This window comes from Lepidochelys kempii, chromosome 5 (assembly GCF_965140265.1).
Source record: "Lepidochelys kempii isolate rLepKem1 chromosome 5, rLepKem1.hap2, whole genome shotgun sequence".
Taxonomy (NCBI): Eukaryota; Metazoa; Chordata; order Testudines; family Cheloniidae; genus Lepidochelys; species Lepidochelys kempii.
The window spans coordinates 2,086,434-2,108,492 of record NC_133260.1 but is presented as its reverse complement, the minus strand read 5'-3'; the positions used below and the strand labels follow the sequence as shown (position 1 = coordinate 2,108,492).

The 22,059-nt window shown below is 42.9% G+C and overlaps 1 protein-coding gene across 9 annotated transcripts in view; it reads left to right on the top strand.

The window, feature by feature from the left end:
* Nucleotides 1-22,059, top strand: part of UNC13B (unc-13 homolog B) — a 381,168-nt gene that overhangs the window by 266,340 nt on the left and 92,769 nt on the right. For all 9 annotated transcript variants that reach the window (XM_073343305.1, XM_073343304.1, XM_073343298.1 and 6 more), the window contains 4 exons: nucleotides 3,986-4,101; nucleotides 6,360-6,523; nucleotides 8,752-8,902; nucleotides 10,246-10,314. In XM_073343305.1, coding sequence (XP_073199406.1) covers nucleotides 3,986-4,101; nucleotides 6,360-6,523; nucleotides 8,752-8,902; nucleotides 10,246-10,314 — 500 coding nt within the window. The remainder of the gene's footprint in view (nucleotides 1-3,985; nucleotides 4,102-6,359; nucleotides 6,524-8,751; nucleotides 8,903-10,245; nucleotides 10,315-22,059) is intronic.

Here is a 22,059-nt window from a genome sequence, read left to right as displayed (position 1 = left end):
TGGGAGTTCGTTCCAAAAAGATCTGTAGGTGGAATGAAATAGTTCATTCTGTTAAGTCTGTATGAAAGGCTCCTTTAGTGAATTCTAACAGAAGAGTAGTTTAAAGACAGTGTAGTCCATTCCACTCTCAGAAAGTCCCGCTGGTTGTCAATGTGCAAAGAAACTCAGCACTGGATAGTCTCAATAATTCTAACCCTTAGCGCTTTGGTCATCTATAATGGGAATTTGGTTTTTGATTTTTTGATTAGCCTAGATTAGGGATGCAGGCAGATATATTTTATGGATTTCTGAAGTTATAACAGATTTCTTTATTTACTGCACTACAAAGGAGCGTTCATTTTTTAAATTGTTGCCGGGGTTAATGGGCAGCCCGTGTGGGTCAGTAGGGTTGTGGAGAAGTGGGTTTGAAGTCTGGAAAATTGGACCTGAGGCATGTTACCTTCTGTTGCATCCTGGCCACGTTAATGCAAGTGAAGAAGATGGTAATCGGGGGGTATAATGTCCTCACATCCTAAAGCAGTATGTGCTTACCTGGTGGAAGCATTTAACACCTCTATTTTTAGCATCATTAACTGTCTGTCTTATGCAGCAACAATTGAGGAACATTCAACTCTGTGTAGAGGAAAATGCTCTGTTAGACACATCAGTTCTGTTGCAGAGCTCGAGACATATGTTTGAATTTGGGACAGGCTTGATTGCCAGCAAATATTTCTAATGCTCTGATAAATTGTTGTTAGTAGCTTTTAGTCCTTCCCTGCCACAGCTCTGTATAGCATCAGAGATGTGTGACAGAGGAGTGGCTTACGATTCATTTCACTGTGTTCCAACGCTTGAAGAGGCAACTCCTTCTTGTTCCACGAGTTCATTACTCCTGTCGTTACTGTAGAATTGTGGGGTTAGAAGGGACTGCCAGTGCCAATATGCAGGATTTGTTGTGTCTAAACCATCCAAGACAGATGGCTATCCAGACTCTTTATAAAAATCTCCAGTGAAGGAGATTCCACAACTTCCTGAGAAAGTTTATTCCATTGTTCTACTGTTCTTACAGTTAGGAATTTTTTCCTGAGATTTAATATAAACATACTATACTATAGTTTGAACCCATTGCCTCTTATCCTGCTCCCTGTGGCAAGAGAGAACAACTTTTCTCCATCTTCTGTTATAGCGGCCTTTCATGTATTTGAAGACAGATCTCGTGTCTCCCCTTAACGTCCTCTTTTCCAAACTAAACATACCCAGTTCCTTCAGCCTTTGCTCCTATGGCTTGAATTCCATCCCTCTGATCATCCTTGTCACTCACCTCTGGATCCTTTCCAGTTTCTCTACATCTTTTCTCTCTCTACATTGGTGACCAAAATTGGACACAGTACTCCAGCTGAGGCCAAACCAGCATGGAGTGGACCAGTACTATCCCCTCCTGTGACTTGCATGCTATGCCTCTGTTGATGCAACCCAAAATTGCATCTTTTTTTTTTCAACAGCATCGTGTTGTTGACTCATGTAGTAGTAAAGGACGTTGTACTGCAAAGTAATTTAAGGGAAAAAATATTTTTGGGTGACAAGAATGAGATCTTTAAATGTGTTTTCTTGATTGATTCCTTTGAAGACATTTTCATCGTTAAGTGTGTTGTCCAGAGAGTTGGGCCTGGTGTTAACCAGGAGTATCCAGTCTTTGCTCAAATGTGGATGGTATGCAAGTAGCCTGATGGCCATACCTTGCATGCATCAAATGGAGGAGTTTGCCGTGGTGCTTATCTTTAGTATGACAATGTAGAATCATAGAATCGTAGGATTGGAAGGAATCTTGAGAAGTCTTCTAGTCCAGTCCCCTGCACTCATGGCAGGACTAAGCCATGTCTACACTAGAGAGCTTACAGTGGCACAGTGTTACAGTGTTGACTCATATTTGGCTTGTGATATGCTAGGACCCCAGGTCCATTTCCGCAGTGCTCCTTCCTAGGCAGTCAGTTCCCATTTTGTATGTGTGCAACTGATAGTTCCTTCCAAAGTGGAGTACTTTGCATTTGTCCTGAGTGTAGTCTGTCGAGACTCAGATGGTGTCCCTAGCCCCTGTTTGCCAGAAGCTGGGAATGGGCAACAGGGGATGGATCACTTGACGATTACCTGTTCTGTTCATGCCCTCTAAGGCACCTGCCATTAGCCACTGTCAGAAGACAGGATATTGGGCTAGATGGACCTTTGGTCTGACCCAGTAGGGCCATTCTTAGGTTAGATCAGAACATCTCAAATCAAAATATATTTTTGCATGCTGAGACTTGTAGTCTCCACAGACTATAACGTCTATATTCAAGTTAAGAGCCATTGTAGAGCTCTTGGGCTGGATGCATTTGTCCTTCGAGTCATACCTTGGCCACCACTACCATAGGGGTAATGTTAACAGCATTCTACAAGCAAGGACCAAAACAAAGACAAACTTCAGTGAGTGGTATTTGCACCTTCTGCCTATGGGAACCCACTCTGCTCTACTCTCTTGTAATGGTGACAAAGACATGCCCGGCATAGCCACATAGGTATATTACCCCTGTGTCTGACCGTCTTCTCAGTATGTCCCGGAAGGGGGTTGTGTGGGGTCTCTGCTGGAAGCTAAGAACTAGTTGACTGTCATGGTTATTGAATGATGTTTGTATAGGGAAGGCTTCGGGATAACCCGATCAACATTGAGAACTGTGAGCATCCCTGGAGCCAACACTGTGCACCTTGACCAGGTGCAGGCCTCAAGATTTACAAAGATGAAAAGAATCAAGAGTGTTTGAATAGGGGAATCCCTGGGGTGACAATGGTCTCTAACTGTGTAAGAGATGAAAAAAGAGCACAAGTTGTTACCCATTCCAGCAAGGGTGTCTCAGGAAAGGTGGATCCCAGGTTTCAAAACTGAACAAGTGCTGTGTGGACTAACCTTTGGTAGCCTAACGCCAGGGAAAAATAAACCTGTGGGGTTGGTGGTGCAGTGGCTTAGAATATCCTGTTACCTGTAGAGACTGGATTCCAATTCTCATGTGTGAAACAAGTAGAAATAAATTGGCTGGGATTATGGTAGTCTCCAACACAAAACTACCACAGAATCTGTCTTAATTGTCCCTCGGTGCTGGAAAGCCAAGGTGCAGAATTCCACAGGGTGCTGCAAACCTGTTTAAGGGCCTGGACTGGTATAACAAGCACTTCAGCATGTGATCGAGGTACATGGGCAGAGCTATGCTCTTAATCCAACTGAAGTGAGGGTAAAATGTTCTGAAGTGCTCAAGTCCCCTTTTCGGAAGTGACTTAGGAACCTAAGTCAACGAGACTGAAAACCTGTCTAACAGCAGTATCTGAATTTGCACTAGGGAACCTTTAGTGTACAGCTGCAGGGTTCACACGAGCAGTTAGTGTGTGGCACTTTGGGACGCTGTAGATTTACACACCAGCTTGCCACAGAGTGTTCATGTAGTAGACATGCCCTTTGACGCCTACACGTCTAAATCAACTTTGAAAATGGGTTGTAGTCTCCTAAATCACGTAGTTGCTTTTGAAAGTTTAACCCTTAGTTCCTTAATTTCATGGTCACTAAATTCATTCTCAGATTCACATACTCTCTGAAATAAAGGGTTTCAGCATGATCTTTGGCTTTTCTGATTCAATAACCTGCGTGTTAGTAGAGTGGCTGTCCTGTGCCAGTGGGGCTAAAGAACTGCGTTTTAATTATTTTTTTTATGCGTTGAATTGCACATGTCTGAAATACGCATGTAGTTATCCCAGTTGTGTGTGAAACGGCGTAAATATGTCATGGCACTTGTGTTCATTTGGTAAATGCAAATTTACACGAACACTTTGAAAAAGACGATATTGAAGGGTCGTATTTCATTTCAAAGTCAGCCTGGACTTCCACATGTGTTTTCCTTTTACCGCGTTGTGTTGCTGTGGCCATAAGAGCTAGTTCCTGTGCAAAGAAAAATATTTTTAACTTAGTACTTATTTTTCTTTCTAGAGAAAAGAACCGATAAATCTGCTGTATCTGGTGCTATACGCTTGCAAATCAATGTGGAAATAAAAGGAGAAGAGAAGGTGGCTCCGTATCACATTCAGTACACATGCCTTCATGAAGTGAGTAAGCCAGTGGTGGATAGTGGTAGTAGTTATGCATTCTCTGTCCTAACCCCTTGGCTTGGTAATGTGGTATACGTCCGTGTCTTCTTCCCCATGAACTCTCTCAGCCTGCTTATAGAAAGACCATAGTCTGTCCCGCTGTAACTATAAGCGCTTTTAAGCGCATTAAGATGTGGATAGCACTGCCTGTTTTAAGAAAGCTACAAAAGCTTTGCCCATGTACAAGGTGGGATATCTCATCTTGGCTGGGTTGTGAATAAATTGTTAATTGTCTTCTGAAATATTTTAGGGTATCAGTGTTGGGGGTGAAGCCCCTCTATTTATCCACTGAGCAGGCGGAGTGCAGGCAATGGCAGTATAATCTTCCCCCACACTGCTGCACCACTTTACTACTAGGGACCGTTAGGGAATAGAGGATAATCCAGTGTCCATGGCTGTTCAATCCTTGGTGTCTCTTGAGGTGGGCAAAAGTGGGCCAGATACCTCTGGGAGGTGGAAGAATAAGGATAAGAGGTGTCAACTAAATGTAACGGGCTGGCAAGCAGGTGTTACGGTCAAATCATCGCTTTTTAGTTCAGTGGCAACTCTGCTTCTCTAATTGTCTGGTTTTTTTTCCCCCTTCTGAATATGCAGGGTCATTCCCTTCCTCCTTTTAAAAGATCATTTCTTTCCTTCTTTTATCCAATGTGTCTGTATATCACAGACAAAACTGAGATGCTTTGCAGCTAAAATTATTAGATCGGGAGAAATCATAGGTTAAAGCAAAAAGTCCTGTGGCTCCTAATTAGAACATGAGATTTTTCATCACTTGATTTACACACGGAGGAGGTGAATGTCCTGAAGGCTTATGTATCTGTATACGACATGAGTTGGAGAAACACTGAGAAATATGCTGAACTGCACGTGTGTTGATTACTGTACAGCAGCAGTGGGTGAAAGCCTTTCCAGTGTAACTAGATGAGGCTGAAGGTTGGAATGAATAAGGGTACGTAGCTGATTCTTTTCTGAGCCCAAGTCAGTCGGGATATCGTTAGAAATATCCCTTTTTCCAAAGATCATAATGATCAGAATGTTTGGCAAATAATGAATGCCTGGGAAAGGACCGTTACGTTAGTTTAAACAGTTTGTCCGTTTTAAGTCATTTTTATTTCCCCTACAGAGCCTTTTAAGTTTCAGGAGACCAATCAGTCTGAGATTTCGCTGGCGGAAGAAAATACTTTATTGCATCTTTTACAAAGTCCTTACTTCAAGAGAACTTTCATTGCAACCAGTGGGAATTCCCTTGGAGTAAAAGTTGCACAATTTGGCCCACTGAGGGAGGTGCTTTTTCCCCCAAGGGCCTTGCAATCTAATTAAATTACAAATGTAAAGTGGAGTGTTAAACCTTCGAAGGCTTTGTTCTGCACCTTGTTTTAGGCAATGTCACAGCTTGTTCTTTGTGTGACTGTTAGCTTGAAACGTTGGAGGGCAAAGGCTTGTGGCTGCATAGTGAAGTTTGTTGTGCCAGAATGATTAAGGAAGCTGTAGAATCATGGTGAAATGGCTGGCTAGCTTTCCATTCTGAGCACCTCAGACCATGGGGATCATTGTGAATGGTCCATGATGTGACAGAGAAGCTGAAAAAGCATTAAGCCAATTTTTGCACTGTTCTGTTAGGTGGTTTTACTATGGGCAGACTGCATCTGTATGATTCGGGTGCGTGGCAGACATGTAGTTTGTGAATCAAATATGCTTGTGAAGTTCCATCCATTTTATTTTTATTTCTTTAGATTTATACAAAGTCACATTAAGGACATATCCAAAGTTGCACATACCTTTAACCATTATTTGAAACCACAGCTTGCAGTTTCCCTTACCCTCAATACTGAGGTGTGGCCCATGGGGACGGTGACCTGTAGTTGCAGGCCTCACGCTTGTGTTAAAGGTCTGCTCCACTTCATGCACATTGGGTTTGGTCCTGGGGGCAGGTTGTCCATGCTGTCCTTTGTTAACATAAATTTGAGCACTGATGGAATAGCTAAAGTTTTATTTCCTCAGAGTATGAGTGAGTTATTTATATTGGTAGGTGAAATTGTAGGGATGAATCTGAGGAATCCTGTCATGGATGCTGAGGAAGAAAACTGAAATAAATTAATAAAAAAGCAAATAGGTGTTTCAGATGTTCTGTCTCCAGGGTGGTTCCAAGACGGTCATGTTGCGCTCAGCCTTAGAGGCTTCCAACACATCAGGTTTAATTTAGTTTGTTTCCATTTCAGAACCTCTTCCACTATCTCACAGACATTCAAGGGAACGGGGTGGTGAAGATCCCTGATGCCAAAGGAGATGATGCCTGGAAGGTGTATTTTGATGAGACAGCCCAAGAGATCGTGGATGAATTTGCAATGCGTTACGGTATAGAAACAATATACCAGGCTATGACGTAAGTTACTTTCCATGTGTTCCTCATACTGAACCCTTGCTGTAGTTAATTTATTTAATCTCAAAGGGAAGAGTTCTAAATATGTTGGGTACTCAATATTTTTAGGATGGCTGGCATGGCCTGTGATTTCCCATCTGGCTCTGCTGGCTACTGTCCTTTAGGTTTATTGTGAGTAGGAAAGGGCTATCATGCTCTTCGCTTAGCTTCCTCAAAAGATAGAAATCAGTGGATGAAGAAGGATCAGGATTGAGGGACTCGGAACCCACAGCTGGCTGATAGTCCTGCCCCTTGAATTTCAAGTCTGAGCAGCCGTATCCGGTGGTGTTGATGTAAATAAGCATGAGCTTGATTCCCAGAGGTAAACCATTGATGGTGTGAGATTCTGGGTCCTCCATTAATTGACCGCTGGAGTTATTTAAAATGTGTCCTCCCTACGCCCAAATAAAAACGTCTAGTGGGGATGAGGAAGAAGGGTATTTGTGACCCAAATTTAACACCAGTGCTCTTTCATGGTGATCAAAGAATCCTGGGTCAAGAACCAGAACAATCAGTTTTTAAGTAGGAGGATTTGCCGAAGGCGATGACCTGGTTTGCTCTGTTTGAAACTAGACTGTTCCAATTCTTGGTTTCCTGGGGGCCTTTCCTAAACACTGAGCTCTGACTTGAGTTCCTAATGCACTCTGCATCTTCCTGCAGACCACCATTTGTATTGCATTTGCTTTTTGTCTTCAGTTAAATATTGAATGAGGCAGATTAGCTTGAAGAAACTCACCTTTGAAGTTGAAGTTTCAGTTCTGGGGCATCCTGAAGCCCTTGCACTGAATGCATTCCACAGGTCGTTCTCCATGCACATATCTTCACTTTCTGCCAGTTGAACGATGATAATCAAAATGGAAAGGAATTACTGAAATAGAGCTGTGCTAGCCAGCCCCCAGGTGTTCTTTGCTCACATATAGTGTTTATGGGTTACGATTAGAACCTACGTTTCATCAGTTATGCTACATCTTTAAGAACTGCTAAAAAGTACATCCCTTCTCAAACCCTGATAGCAGCTTTCTGCTGGGAATCGGGCTTTTCAGTTTTTCAGAAGAATTAAAGTAGTTGGAGATCATTCTTTCTTCCATAAACGTATCTGTGAAAGACACAGGTAGAGACATGCAGGTCTGTCTGTCTGGATTTTTATACAGTACTAGTTGAGCGCCTGAACTACCTGTAGGCCAGTATGGTACCTACCATATACAACTAATGCAATGCCATGTGTTTATCTGAAACATTGATTCTTAAATATTTTCATGTAAAGCCCTGTCAATTTACTTGGAAGGTGAGTAACATGGAAGCTAATGACTGCGTGTTGCCTAAGGATGACACAGGGATTATGACCTGTTTCATGTTTAAAAGAATCTCTCTGGAATTTGTAGCAGAAGTTCTAACAAGTTTCTGACACATGGACACTCTTCTCTTGTGTTACGTCTTATAATATTAGCCCTTTTTTAAAGGGCTGTTTTTCCTTATTTATACCAGCTTTTCTTTGGTTGTTTACTTTAATCACTCCTCAAGACCAAATGCTGGTGGAATAATTTTAAGATTTCCTGTAAGAGATTTCCTTACACTTTAATAAGAGCAATTATATGAGAAAATGCAAATGAGACAACATACTTCCTGCAGGATGACAGGATTAGCCCTAAAGAATCAAAGAAATGTCTGTAAAGCACAAAGATAGTGGTATGTAGATCCTGCTGCACTCAAGGCAGGGAGTGTGTTGCAATTCCTGCTGGCACGTCACTTAGGAAGTTACTGACTATTGGAAGGAGCAGTATGCTTTGCAGGTCTCCTTGCATCAGGCATTGTCTCAGAATCACCGTATCCTGGAGCAACAGAAGAATCTCAGGATTGGACTTATCAATAAATTGCCAAATTGAGAGGCTATTATGTAATGTTTCCAGGGCCATGCTAAAAGCATTTATTTTGCTACTACTAGCTGGTATCTTTGCAGAAAAGTCAAGTGTTGGGACAATGGAGACTTGTCAAGAAGTTGAAATTCTGGATTATAGCTACAGCTCTCATTGATATGGTACTTTGAGCCGTGCGTTGCCAATATTAATGGGGTGGAAATAGCTGAAAGAATCAACTCTATAGCTCTGCTTTTCCCCAAGGGCCAGAAATAACCTTGTAAACTTTAGAGCATCTTTGTGTCTTCTCCATAACTGACCTTGCTTATGCTGTTCCAGGCACTTTGCATGTCTGTCCTCCAAGTACATGTGTCCAGGAGTGCCAGCTGTGATGAGCACCTTACTGGCCAACATCAATGCCTACTATGCACACACGACTGCATCTACAAACGTGTCTGCTTCTGACCGCTTTGCCGCCTCAAACTTTGGGGTATGTTTCAGTGTTAACTGTCCTGCTATGCTACTGTTACAGTTTTACTTGCTTGGTTTGCTTATGGCTTTCGTGGACGTTAAAGTGAATCACTAGGAGCATTATATCCTTGGATGGTGCAGTGGGACTCTTCTGTATGAGGAATTAACACAACTGATGTGGTCTTGGTCATCGGTACTAGATACTAATCAGTATAATGCATTGTGATGCTTGCATTCTGTGCTCCAGTAACACCAGAATACAAATGGTGTGGAAATGAGCAAACTGTATTGAACGCTGCGTGAGGTACTGTAGATAATGTATACCGTGGGATGTGATGGTTTCAGAACTTAAATTAGCAACTTCTTTAAAAGTCTGTCTCCAAACAGCTGCTGCACTTGATGTTTGTGTATCTCAGGTTCTACTCTGTTGTGGGGGGAACTCAATACTGATTTATTAAGACATGGATTGTACTGTCCAGTCCCCACTGCCCTCCTGTTAAATTGTTTTCCCTGTAATATGCAGTAGAGCTTGGGTTTTTTAAGATTGTCAGAATGGGGTTTGGGACAAGCCACGCTCTGTTACGGGGGAGAGCACATCTGACTGAAGGGGAGATTGCTTCTGTGCCGAACCAGCACCCGCCAGAGTTTGGGCCCCAAGTAAGGCAGAGACTGGAGCTGGACAAAAAATTTTAAATGCACGTTTCAAGCAGTGAAACGATTCACAATTTCAGGTCAACCTGATCATTTTGGTCACCCCCCCACACACATACCCCACATCCCCCTCCCTCCCCCTCCCCCCCGAAAACAAACATTTGTTTTGAATTGACATTTTGTTTTGAAAAGGTTTCAAATGAAATGAAATGTTGGCAGTTTTTTGTTCAGCAAGAAAAAAACAAAATTGAAAATCTAACTTACAAGAGCTAGGGCTCGTATCACTGGTTGGAACCTGTTTGGGAATAAGTCTTTCTTTTAAATGTGATCATTATGTACCTGCAACCATGCAGATCAATAGCTGGAATTCATACATCAGTTTCAATAAGTTTATTTGTGGTCTTGTATTCTCTCTATACTTGAATGGTACATATGTCTCCTTTAAGTGATGAAGGGGAATTTTCCTGACCCTTCTAATGTTATACTGAAATTACTATTACATCAAGTTTAGGAGTAAATTCAGAGACCTGAAGCAAATATTATCTTTCCTCCAAGTTTGCACAATAGAATAAATCCATTAAACTTCCTCCCACTCTTCTGTGATCCAGCGCTAGTTCTTGGGCAGCACTCTCGTTATTGGGAGTGTTGATTAGGTCTAATTTCCTGTGATGGAGAATGAGGTTATTTACTATATTTTTTCCCGACCAACAGAAAGAAAGGTTTGTTAAACTGCTGGACCAGCTGCACAATTCACTCCGTATCGACCTCTCCATGTATAGGGTAAGTGCCTATAAATGGTGTATTTTCAGGCTCTCTTGTGTAGAGCATGGATTTTCTCCAGTGAATCTCCCTATTTTGGGCATTTTTGTGACATATGGAATCACTGTCACGCACTAATTCTTCAGATACACAATTAAACCATTCCCCTTCTTGTATGTTCACCACCTCAAGCCCTTTGATCAGCACTTGGAAATAGTCTGAGGGTTGAGAACTGTGCTGACTTTTGCTACTCTCCCAACATACTGTCAGAATAAACTAGTCCCTTTGAGTTAAATACCAGCAGTAACCCCAAGTGGCCTGTTTGAAGGACATACCTACAAAATAAGAGCTGCTCTGTGTCACAACCTGGCCCAGTCTCTGTTGGGAGTGGACCCAGCAACTGTGTCCCATGTGCTTCCAAGCCTACTGGGGCTGGCCAGAGTTTGGTCAGGGTTCCAGCTTTGGATCTGTAAGGGCACTCCCAGGTTCAGTCTCCTTGTCTGAGCCCTTCCTTGGGACATGGGACTCTCCGTTGAAGCCACCCCAGACCCTGGAACAAGTCCCTCAGACCACCCAAGCCTCTAGTTGCATAGCTATGATCCATGAAAGTTCCCTCTAGGTTGTGGGCACTCTGGTTTCTAGTTTAACCCCTTCAGGGAAACAAGAAACACAGGTTTAGCAAGGGGATTTACTAATCACAGTCAATTTACTCTTAAAAAGCACTAAAGTTAAAGATCTTTGAAAAATAACAAAATTCGTGAGATGCACCGATCCCCCATAGCCTGATCTCATCCCGTCTGTGAGTCTTAGGTCTTGTCAGCATTTCAGACTAAGCAGATTCCCTCCTGCCTTCTCTGTCTCCAGCCATCACTTCGTGTAGGTGGCAATGAATGGCCACCCTTTTCATGCAATCTCTCTCTCTCTCTCTCTCTCTTTTTGCCATGTGCTCAGCTGAAAAGCTTGTCTCTTCCTTCCAGCCTCTGTGTAGAAAATCCATTGTTCCCTGGGGTTGGGCCAGAAGTTGAGAGAATCAAAATTGTTGGCCCTAGATTGCTCTATGATTGCTTCTGCTCAATAGTCCCTGAACAAGATGTCAACCACCTTTCCTGGTCAGAATAGCCATTCAGGATATATCAGAATAGATTTGCCTTGGGCAAGGGCTACTCATGTTCAGCACAAGCAGAAAATGGATGTTACAATAGAAAACGGAGTTCACAATTCAATACAGAAATATCTCATTCTGTCATACTTTGCACTTAGCAGGGGAGGATACGGAGACTGAAATATACACAATCTATTATAACATAATTTGGGATGAATTTTCAGCCAGATCTTAATTGGTGCCGCATTTCTGATTTCACTATTCAACATATTGCATGTCTTTATTTGTGGCTAATCTGCGTTTGTTGCATGTGTACATGGCAGGGAAGGCTGGAAGGGTGACTGCAACCAATGTTGTTTAAAAAAAGATCTTTAGAAAAGCCTGTGTGTCTCAACCTTCAAGAAAAGCTGATTTCCAGTAATGTCCTGTGGTGCTTGGGGGTTGAATTGTAGTCTTTGTGTTCTGAGTGGAGAGAAATCTTTTGACAGCCACCCTGCGTGCACACAAGACACATTCTAATTCTGTTAGAAGTACCACTGGGAAGCATATAATTATAAATAGTAGAATGATACTCTTTATGATTGGGGGGAAAAGTTAATCCTTGGATAAGATGTTAGTTCATTCTGCCAAAAATAGTAATATAGTGTGAGCGCTGTGGCAAAATGTAATTAGGTCTGATTTGTAATGTCGAGAGTTGATTGCATAAATGGGTTCATAATTGATTATTCTTACAGAACAACTGATGTTCTTTCAAGGATAGCAAAAAGAAAAGGAGGACTTGTGGCACCTTAGAGACTAACCAATTTATTTGAGCATAAGCTTTCGTGAGCTACAGCTCACTTCATCGGATGCATACTGTGGAAAGTATAGAAGATCTTTTTATACACAAAGTATGAAAAAATGGGTGTTTACCACTACAAAAGGTTTTCTCTCCCCCTACCCCACTCTCCTGCTGGTAATAGCTTATCTAAAGTGATCCGGTTTTATTCAATATCTTCATAAATGATCTGGAGGATGGTGTGGATTGCACTCTCAGCAAATTTGCGGATGATACTAAACTGGGAGGCGTGGTAGATACGCTGGAGGGGAGGGATAGGATACAGAAGGACCTAGACAAATTGGAGGATTGGGCCAAAAGGAATCTGATGAGGTTCAATAAGGATAAGTGCAGGGTCCTGCACTTAGGACGGAAGAACCCAATGCACAGCTACAGACTAGGGACCGAATGGCTAGGCAGCAGTTCTGCGGAAAAGGACCTAGGGGTGACAGTGGACGAGAAGCTGGATATGAGTCAGCAGTGTGCCCTTGTTGCCAAGAAGGCCAATGGCATTTTGGGATGTATAAGTAGGGGCATAGCGAGCAGATCGAGGGACGTGATCGTTCCCCTCTATTCGACATTGGTGAGGCCTCATCTGGAGTACTGTGTCCAGTTTTGGGCCCCACACTTCAAGAAGGATGTGGATAAATTGGAGAGAGTCCAGCGAAGGGCAACAAAAATGATTAGGGGACTGGAACACATGAGTTATGAGGAGAGGCTGAGGGAGCTGGGATTGTTTAGCCTGCAGAAGAGAAGAATGAGGGGGGATTTGATAGCTGCTTTCAACTAGCTGAAAGGGGGTTCCAAAGAGGATGGCTCTAGACTGTTCTCAATGGTAGCAGATGACAGAACGAGGAGTAATGGTCTCAAGTTGCAGTGGGGGAGGTTTAGATTGGATATTAGGAAAAACTTTTTCACTAAGAGGGTGGTGAAACACTGGAATGCGTTACCTAGGGAGGTGGTAGAATCTCCTTCCTTAGAGGTTTTTAAGGTCAGGCTTGACAAAGCCCTGGCTGGGATGATTTAACTGGGAATTGGTCCTGCTTTGAGCAGGGGGTTGGACTAGATGACCTTCTGGGGTCCCTTCCAACCCTGATATTCTATGATTCTATGATTCTATGATTCTATCTCTCTCCTTACAATGGGGTGGGGGGAGAGAAAACCTTTTGTAGTGGTAAACACCCATTTTTTCATGCTTTGTGTGTATAAAAAGATCTTCTATACTTTCCACAGTATGCATCCGATGAAGTGAGCTGTAGCTCACGAAAGCTTATGCTCAAATAAATTGGTTAGTCTCTAAGGTGCCACAAGTCCTCCTTTTCTTTTTGCGAATACAGACTAACACGGCTGTTACTCTGCAACCTTTCAAGGATAGCTCTGACGTAAGTCATCCTCTGACAATTAGGGGTTTTGAAGCATGTTATGTTGGCATGTAAAAAATAACAAGCATATTACATACAAGCCAGTTATTGCTTTCTGTTCATCTAACTCTCGCTTACTAGCTTACATAAGGCAGAAGAAAATGAGTCTAGTTTTTTGAGTGTGTCCTGTTTAAAAATCTTTGCCAGATGTTTTGCGCCATGAGTACCTCTTCAGTTCACAACACTAACCCAATGATTGTAACTAAATCTTGTCTTAGAGAAATTTTTGTTACTGGTGAGTGCTCCAAGCACAGGGGAGGGCATGCACATGTTAGCTTGAAAAGGGGGTTGCCTTCACAGGCTTATTCTTAGCTGTTCATGCAGCTCACGTTGAATCCTACCAACTTAAATTAGCTGCTTTGAATTAATACCTGAGTGCCCCATCTAGTGCCAGGAGATAACAGATTGGATCTCTCTGCAACTCCTCTGTTGTAATTATTTTGACGATCAATGCAGATATCAATAAGGTGTCTGGATGAGGTTGACTTCGCAGCAAAACCAATGAATGCATTATAAAGGATATTTCTATCCACTCTTCTGTTGTAACTGCATCCCACCCACCCTCTCGAGCATGTTGAGGGCTTGTCTACATGAACTTTCAGTTCGTGGCAAACTGGGGTGTAAATCTACTCCACATTACTCTACTGCACAATGCGAGTCCATGGGGACCCTGCTGCTGCGCATGTGTAGAGTTGTTCCTCAAGTGCTGGTGCCTATTTGTATTCCACTGTGGGGTGCTGGTGCTCTATGGGCGCCTGAGACCAGAAGATTTCTGCTAATCGTGTCCTCCAGTCTGTGCCTGTGCAGTTCTCCACGTGCTGTTTACTAAGGGTATAAAGTGGCCGTGTGGACCAACCGTATTTCCAATTTCCTTTTGCTACCTATGGTGTGTGTTGGAAAGCTCCAGTGTTCAGCAAATTCGCTTCCTTCCTAATTACCTGAAAATAGTTATAGAATAGTTTATAGATTAGTAGTTGAGAGTTAGTATAGTTGGGACTCTTTCCCCCCCCCCCCTTCCTGTCTGTACTCTTCAAGGTGATTACTATGCCCAGTATGATGGGATGTTCACCCCATATTACCCTAGAAGGGGTTGATGGGGCTGAGAAGGCATCAATTAACCAGATAGGCCACCTATTTCTGCACAGCTGTAGCCTAAGTAACCCCTGAATGATGAAGGAGCCATCTGAGAAGGAACAGGTGGGACTAGGATAAAGCCAGGAATTTGGCAGCAGAAAAGGGCTGCAGTGAGGGATCCGGTAGCCCACTCTCTGGACATTAGAGAGGGAAGGAAGGAAACTGGTACTGAGAATTCCAACCAATTTGACTCTAACGGTGCAAACAGAGACCAGCCTTTGTTCCCCCTCTTCAGGGGACAAATTTACCACCCGGCAAATCCTCCTTGTCCTGCAAGTTGCTGAATCACCCATCCTTTCAGGCGCCGTTATCTCCACAGACATCGGTTTTTTCCCAAGTGGCTACATGGAGGTCTTTCTTCCCAGACTGTCTCCCAATCAGGGTATTGCTAAATCAACACTACCATTGGTACTTATGGACACCCATTCCCTGATACTGTAAACTAACAGAGGCGGCCAAGCAGCTGAGTCTATCGGCACCATCCATGGAACAAGATCTTATCTTCTCATTTGATAGCATGAACATGGGTGAGAGAATGCTACCTCCCACAGTCCAGACAAGGTATCAAGAATCTCATGGGCTCCATAAAAGTCGTACAAAATGGATTATCTTCCACATGAACTTAAGTACCCTATGCCTTGGGATGCACCTCAACCACCATTTGACCAATCCTGTTGGTCCTACTGGGTCCGTATACATGTTGCTCTGAATCGGTTTGTTTGAGATAGGACTCGCAGCATCACTCTCCTCACATAGAGGAAGCAGACCCTCCTCACGAGCTGACAGAAGAGAAGAATCCAGAGACACCTCCAGAACTGCTGGGTCAGTCAGGGTTCTCGTTCTCGTCCCTACATGAGGCAATTATGCCTACCTCCTCCTCGCCTTCTGATGACATCAAGCAATATTAAGACCTGCTGAAGAGGGTTGTGGAGATGCTCCAAATCCCTTTAGAGGAAGTAATATCTGGCACAGCATGGGACCCAGTAAAATCTCATTGCCTATTAACGAAGCAGTATTGAAACCAGCAAAGGTGGTGTGGCACACATCAACCATGTGTGCCCCACCCTTAAGTGGGCAGAGAAAAAAAAACTCAGTCCCAGGCAAAGGGGTGGAATTTTTATTCACTCATCCAGTGCCTAAATCCTGGGTAGTCCAAGCAGCCTCAGAGAAAAGCCGAAAGCACCAGTTGAAATCTGCTCTTCCAATAAGGAAGCTAAGTCCTTGGACTTAGTTGGTAGAAAGGTCTTTTCCTTCACCAGCCAAAACCCCAGGGTAGCAAATTGTCAGGCACTTACGGCCAAGTACATCAAGTGAACTACAATAAATTGACAAACTTTTCAGATAAACTCCCCAAAGAGCTCCAGGGATAGTTTGAAGCTCTCATTGAGGAAGGAAAGCTGATTATGAGATCATCACTACAGACTACTCTCAACACAGCTGAAATGACCTCCTGATAAATGTCCACTGCAGTGGTTGTGATGAGAGCATTATTGCTTCGGTCATCCGAGTTCCTAAGAAAAGTCCAGTCTACTATTGAGGACTTAGCCTTTGAAGAGACCAATCTTTATAGGGAAAGGACAGATGAGTCCCTTCATTCATTAAAAGATTCTTGGGCAACCCTCCATTCTCTTGGGATTTATACACTAGCACCCAAGGAGAAGTTTCATAAATTGCAACCTTCTAGACAAAGTACAACTGCACAACTATTTGTCCATCACAGATCTTACAAACTCCCAAGGAAGCGTCAGAGGCTACAAAGATTCAGGCAGACTGTGTTTCCTGCTTCTATCATAGAATCATAGAATATCAGGGTTGGAAGGGACCTCAGGAGGTCATCTAGTCCAACCCCCTGCTCAAAGCAGGACCAATCCCAAACTAAATCATCCCAGCCAGGGCTTTGTCAAGCTTGACCTTAAACATATCTAAGGAAGGAGATTCCACCACCTCCCTAGGTAACGCATTCCAGTGTTTTACCACCCTCCTAGTGAAAATGTTTTTCCTAATATCCAACCTAAACTTCCCCCACTGCAACTTGAGACCATTACTCCTTGTTCTGTCATCAGCTACCACTATCCCCCAAACCCAGCAGTCAACAAGGAAACCATTTTGACGGGTCTGCCAAGAGCTGCGAACCAACTCTACTACCAAATTTTCCTTCCCTTAACCCATTTCTCCAACAACTGGCAAAGCAGCGCATTCAAGAAATGGGTGCTTTTTATCATCCATGTAGGATACACAATAGAATTTTTCTCTCCCTTTCACCCTCCTTTATCCCTGATCCCTCTTCAGGGATCACTCTCATGAAGGAATGCTCTCTCAGGAAATAAGACTCCCATCTGCAACTGGAAGCCATGGAGCCTGTTTCTCTCCAATACCAGTGAAAAGGGTTCTGTTCAAAATATTTCCTGGTCCCCAAGAAAAAGAGAGCGTGGAGACCTCTCTGAGATCTATGGCAACTCAGTGTCTGCATCTGAGCAATGCACTTTAGAATGGTAACTTTGGCAGCAGTAAATCCTATCATTGACCAAGGGAAACTGATTCACAGCTCTCAACGTGAAGGATGTCTTCTTCCACATAGATATCCAGCCTGCACATGGGAAATTTCTCATGTTCACCTTGGATTCTAACCGTGACCAGTACAAGGTTCTTCCCTTTGGCCTGACCACAGCTGCAAGGGTTTTCAAAAAGGTGATGGCAGTTGTGGCAGCTCACTTCCACTGCAAGGGAGTTTTGATTTTTCCATATCTCAGTGCTGGCTACTGATGGAGCGATCTCTCCAAGGAGTCCAATCAGCAACAGCGGCTCTCCTCAAGCTGCTGCTGTGATCACTGGGCATATCTTTAAATGAAGACAATTTAGTGTTAAATTCTACTGCCTGTGGGACAACTATCAGCACAATACTGAACTCCATCACAGCAAGCGCATACCTTCCAAGAGACAGATTTCTCACCATGAAAGCACCAGTCATGGGCTAGTCATGGAGATTTGGGCTACTACACAAACATCAGTTTGGGAGGGTCTTGCTTTCTTAGGGCATATGGCTGCCAGCGCTTATGTAACACCATTCACAAGGCTTCAACTTCATGCTTTCCGAGCCTGGCTCAAGACAGTATACATCCCAAATGGAGACAGCATAGAAGATCATTCCTCTGAATACAAAACTCACTAAACAGATGGGAAAGCAGCTATCGTGTATATGGAAGTCCCTTTCACTCCACCTCCACCAGAGAAGGAACTAATTATGGATGCCTCCCTGTTGGGCTGGGGCACTCACCTGGACAAATATACAGCACAGGATGCATGGACTCTTCGGGAGTCCAAGATACCAACTTTTGGAACTGTGAGCTGTCTGCAGATCTTGTGAAAGTTTCCTAACATATGTAGCAGTAAGTTATGGGCAAATACAGTTGGACAACATGTCAACAATATTCTGAATCAATAGACAAGGTGATGCGAGATCTGTGCATGGAAGTTGCCAATCTGTGGATCTAGTGCATCCCTCCCTGTGTCACTCTATCAGCAGTGCACTTCCCAGGATACACGCTATGCTTGCAGACAGTCTCTGCATCATCTTGTCCAAAGACCATGAATGGGAACTACGCAGCTCAGTAATAGAGCATATTCCACCAATGGGCATGTCCAATGTGCAACTTGTTTGCAACTCTGAAGAATTCAGAATGCAGGACCTACGCTCCATGGGTGCACAAGGTCAGGGCTCCCAGGGAGGTGCATTCCTCCGGACTTGGTCAGGAGCTTATGTATGTTTTTTCCACCCATCCCACTCTTCTGTCATGTGCTGAGAAAGATAAAACACAACGGGGCATCAGTTATCCTGATTGCTCCCAAATGGCCCCCAATAGTTTGGTACCCCAGCATTCTCCAGATGTCAGTGTTACCTCTCATAACCATTCAATCCTTCCCTTCTTCCCAGACCTATTAACCCAGAACGAGGGCAAGGTACAGCACCATAACGCAGCCTCATTCAACTTCATGGCCTGGTTTTTGGATGGATGTGGAACATCATGTTCAGAGGCTGTTCAAACGATCTTCAACAGCAGCAGAAAGGAATCCACTAGAAAGTGTTATTCCGCAAAGTGGAGACAATTCACAGTCTGGTGTCAACAGCAACAATTAACCCCTGAGAATTCGGACATTCCCAGCATTCTGGAATATCTATTTTCCCTTTAAGTCTCAGGGGTTTCCCCTTAGTTCCATTCGTGTTCACTTGGCCTGGAAAAGAGAATTAAATATTTAATTTTATTCAGCTAAGGTCCAAGCAATAGAAGGTGAAATGCCTAGGTACTCGGCTACTATGGCAATGGGCACAATATGTGAGAGGGAACTAGACTGGAGTTAAGACTGTGTTAAGGGACAAACTTTAAGGTTTGGCGCTACATCTCTTGATAACAGTTGACTTGATCACGGTCCATAATTATATGGGAAACAAAAATTTGATAATGGGCTCTTCAATCTAGCAGACAAAGCTTTAACACGATCCAATGGGTGGAAGTTGAAGTGAGAAACACTCAGACTGGAAATGTGGTGCACATTTTAGAAGTGAGGGTAATTAGCCATCAGAACAACTGACAAAAGGTTATTGTGGATTCTCTATCACTGGCAATTTTCAAATCAAGACTGGATGTTTCCATAAAAGATTTCCCTTAGTTCAAACAGGAAGTAATTCAGGGAATTCCTATGGCCTGAGTTTTGCACAACCTCAGATTAGATTATCAGAATGGTCCCGTCTGGCATTAGAGTCTGAGTCTTGGTAGCTGACATCTGGCTATGTGAGAGGATTGTAAATGGGATTCAGATCTTCTTTTCTATATCACTGGAAATCACAAATCCCACCACACCTGGCATCCTTATTGGCTGTCTCCAAAGAGCGGCCAAAAACTGAGCTGTGGGGAAAAACAAAGCCTTGTCAAGCAGTTAGTTTGAGATCAGGCTCCAGCCCAGAACTAGGTATGTTGTCAGGGGAAGGTGAGGAAGCATGCTCTGTTGCTGCTTATTCTGTACTTGTTCTATGGGGAAATAAAGGCCTTCTGGCCTGAAATGGAACCAGATCACTGGATTGTAAAATTAAAAGCTTGTAGAGCAGTTTTTAATTAAGGACAGATGCAGAGGAGTACATGGTTCAGACAGAGACATCCCTTAGGGGAGGATTTATTAAAGAGGCTCCTCTATATATAAAGAAGAGAGGACAGAAGTTGATAAAGTACAGGTAGGAACTGAAAAGAAAGTCAAATGAAAGAGTCCTAGTCAATTACATCACATGAAGCCAGAGCACTAAATATTGACAAAGTTTGTAAGTGCTTCTATATAAATGCAAGAAATATAAATACTAAGATGGGTGAACTTGAGTGCCTGGTGTTAAATGAGGATATCGATATAATAGGCATCACAGAAAATTGGTGGATTGATGATAATCAATAGGACACAGTAATACCAAGGTACAAAATATGCAGGAATGATGGAGTAGATCATACTGGTGAGGGTGTGGCTCTGTATGTGAAAGAAAGCATAGAGTCCAGTGTAGTAAAAATCTTAAATGACTCAAACTGTACTATAGAGACTCTCTGGATAGAAATTTCATGCATGACTAATAAGAGTAAAGCAGTAGGAATATATTACTGACCACCTCACCAGGATGGTGATTCTGAAATACTGAGGGAGATTAGAGAGACTAGAAAACCCAATAAAAATGGTGGATTTCATCTATCCCCATATTGACTGGGAAGATGTCACCTCAGGGTAGGTTGGAGAGAGAAAATTTCTAGACACCATCAATGACTGCTTCTGGGAGCAGCTAGTCCTGGAACCCATGAGGGGAGAGGCAATTCTTGATTTAGTCCTAAATGGAGCACAGGATCTGGTCCAAGGAGGTGAATAGAGCTGGACCGCTTGGTAATAGCGACCATGATGTAGTTAAGTTTAACATCCTTGTTGGGGGGAGGAAATACCAAAGAAACCCACCACAGTAGCATCAAACTTCAAAAATGAGGAGGCACAGGCTAAAGGGACATTCAAACAAACAGTCACAAGCTGCATGGAAACTTTTAAAATACATCATAATAGAGGCTTCAACTAAATGTATACACCACATAAAAAATATGACGGAGACCAAAAAAAGACCCCTCCACTATGGCTAAACAGAGTAAAAGAGAAGGTTAGAGACAAAAAGACATCCTTTAAAAACTGGAAGTAAAATCCCACTGAGGAAAATAGAAGGGAGCATAAACTCAGGCAAGTCAAGTGTAAAAGTGTAATTAGGCAGGCCAAAAAAGAATTTAAATAGCAATTAATAAGACACTAAAACCAACATCAAAAATAAATTTAAGTACATTAGAAGCTGGACCAAACAACCAGTGGGGCCATTGGATAGCGGAGGTGCTATAGGAACACTCAAGGAAGACAAGGCTGTTGTAGAAAAGCTAAATGAATTCTTTGCATTGGTCTTCACTGCTGAGGATGCGAGGGAGATTCCTACACCTGAGCCATTCTTTTTAGGTGACACATCTTAGGAACTATCCCAGATTGAAGTGTCCAGTAGAGGAGGTTTTGGAACAAATTGATAAATTACACAGTAATAAGTCACCAGCATCAGTGGGTATTCACCCAAGAATTCTGAAGGAACTCGCATATGAAATTGCAGAACTTCTGTACTAGATTGCTGGAGGATGGCTAACGTAACACCAATCTTTTAAAAAGGCTCCAGAGGCGCTCTTTGGTTGAAACTTTAATAAAGAAGAGAATCCTACAAGGATCTCTACTGGGACCAGTGCTGTTCAACATATTCACAGATGATCTGGGAAAAGTGGGTAAACAGTGATGTGGCAAAATTTGCAGAGGATAGAAAATTACTCAAGATAGTTAAGTCCAAAGCACACTCTGAAGAGTTACAACGGGATCTCATAAAACTGGGTGAATGGGCAACAAAATGGCAGATGAAGTTCAGCGTTGATGAATGCAAATAATGCACATTGGGAAAAAATCATACCAACTATAAATACAAAATGGTGGGGTCTAAACCAGCTGTTACCATTCAAGAAAGATCTTGGAGTCATCATGGATAGTTCTTTGAAAACATCTGCTCAATGTGCAGTGGCAGTCAAAAAAGCTAACATTGCTAGGACCTATTTGAATAGGGATAGATATTAATACAGAAAATATCATAATGATGCTATATACATCCATGGTACACCCACACCTGGAATACAGCATGCAGTTCTGGTCACCCAGTCTCAAAACAGATATATTAGAGTTGGAAAAAGTACAGAGAAGGGCAACAA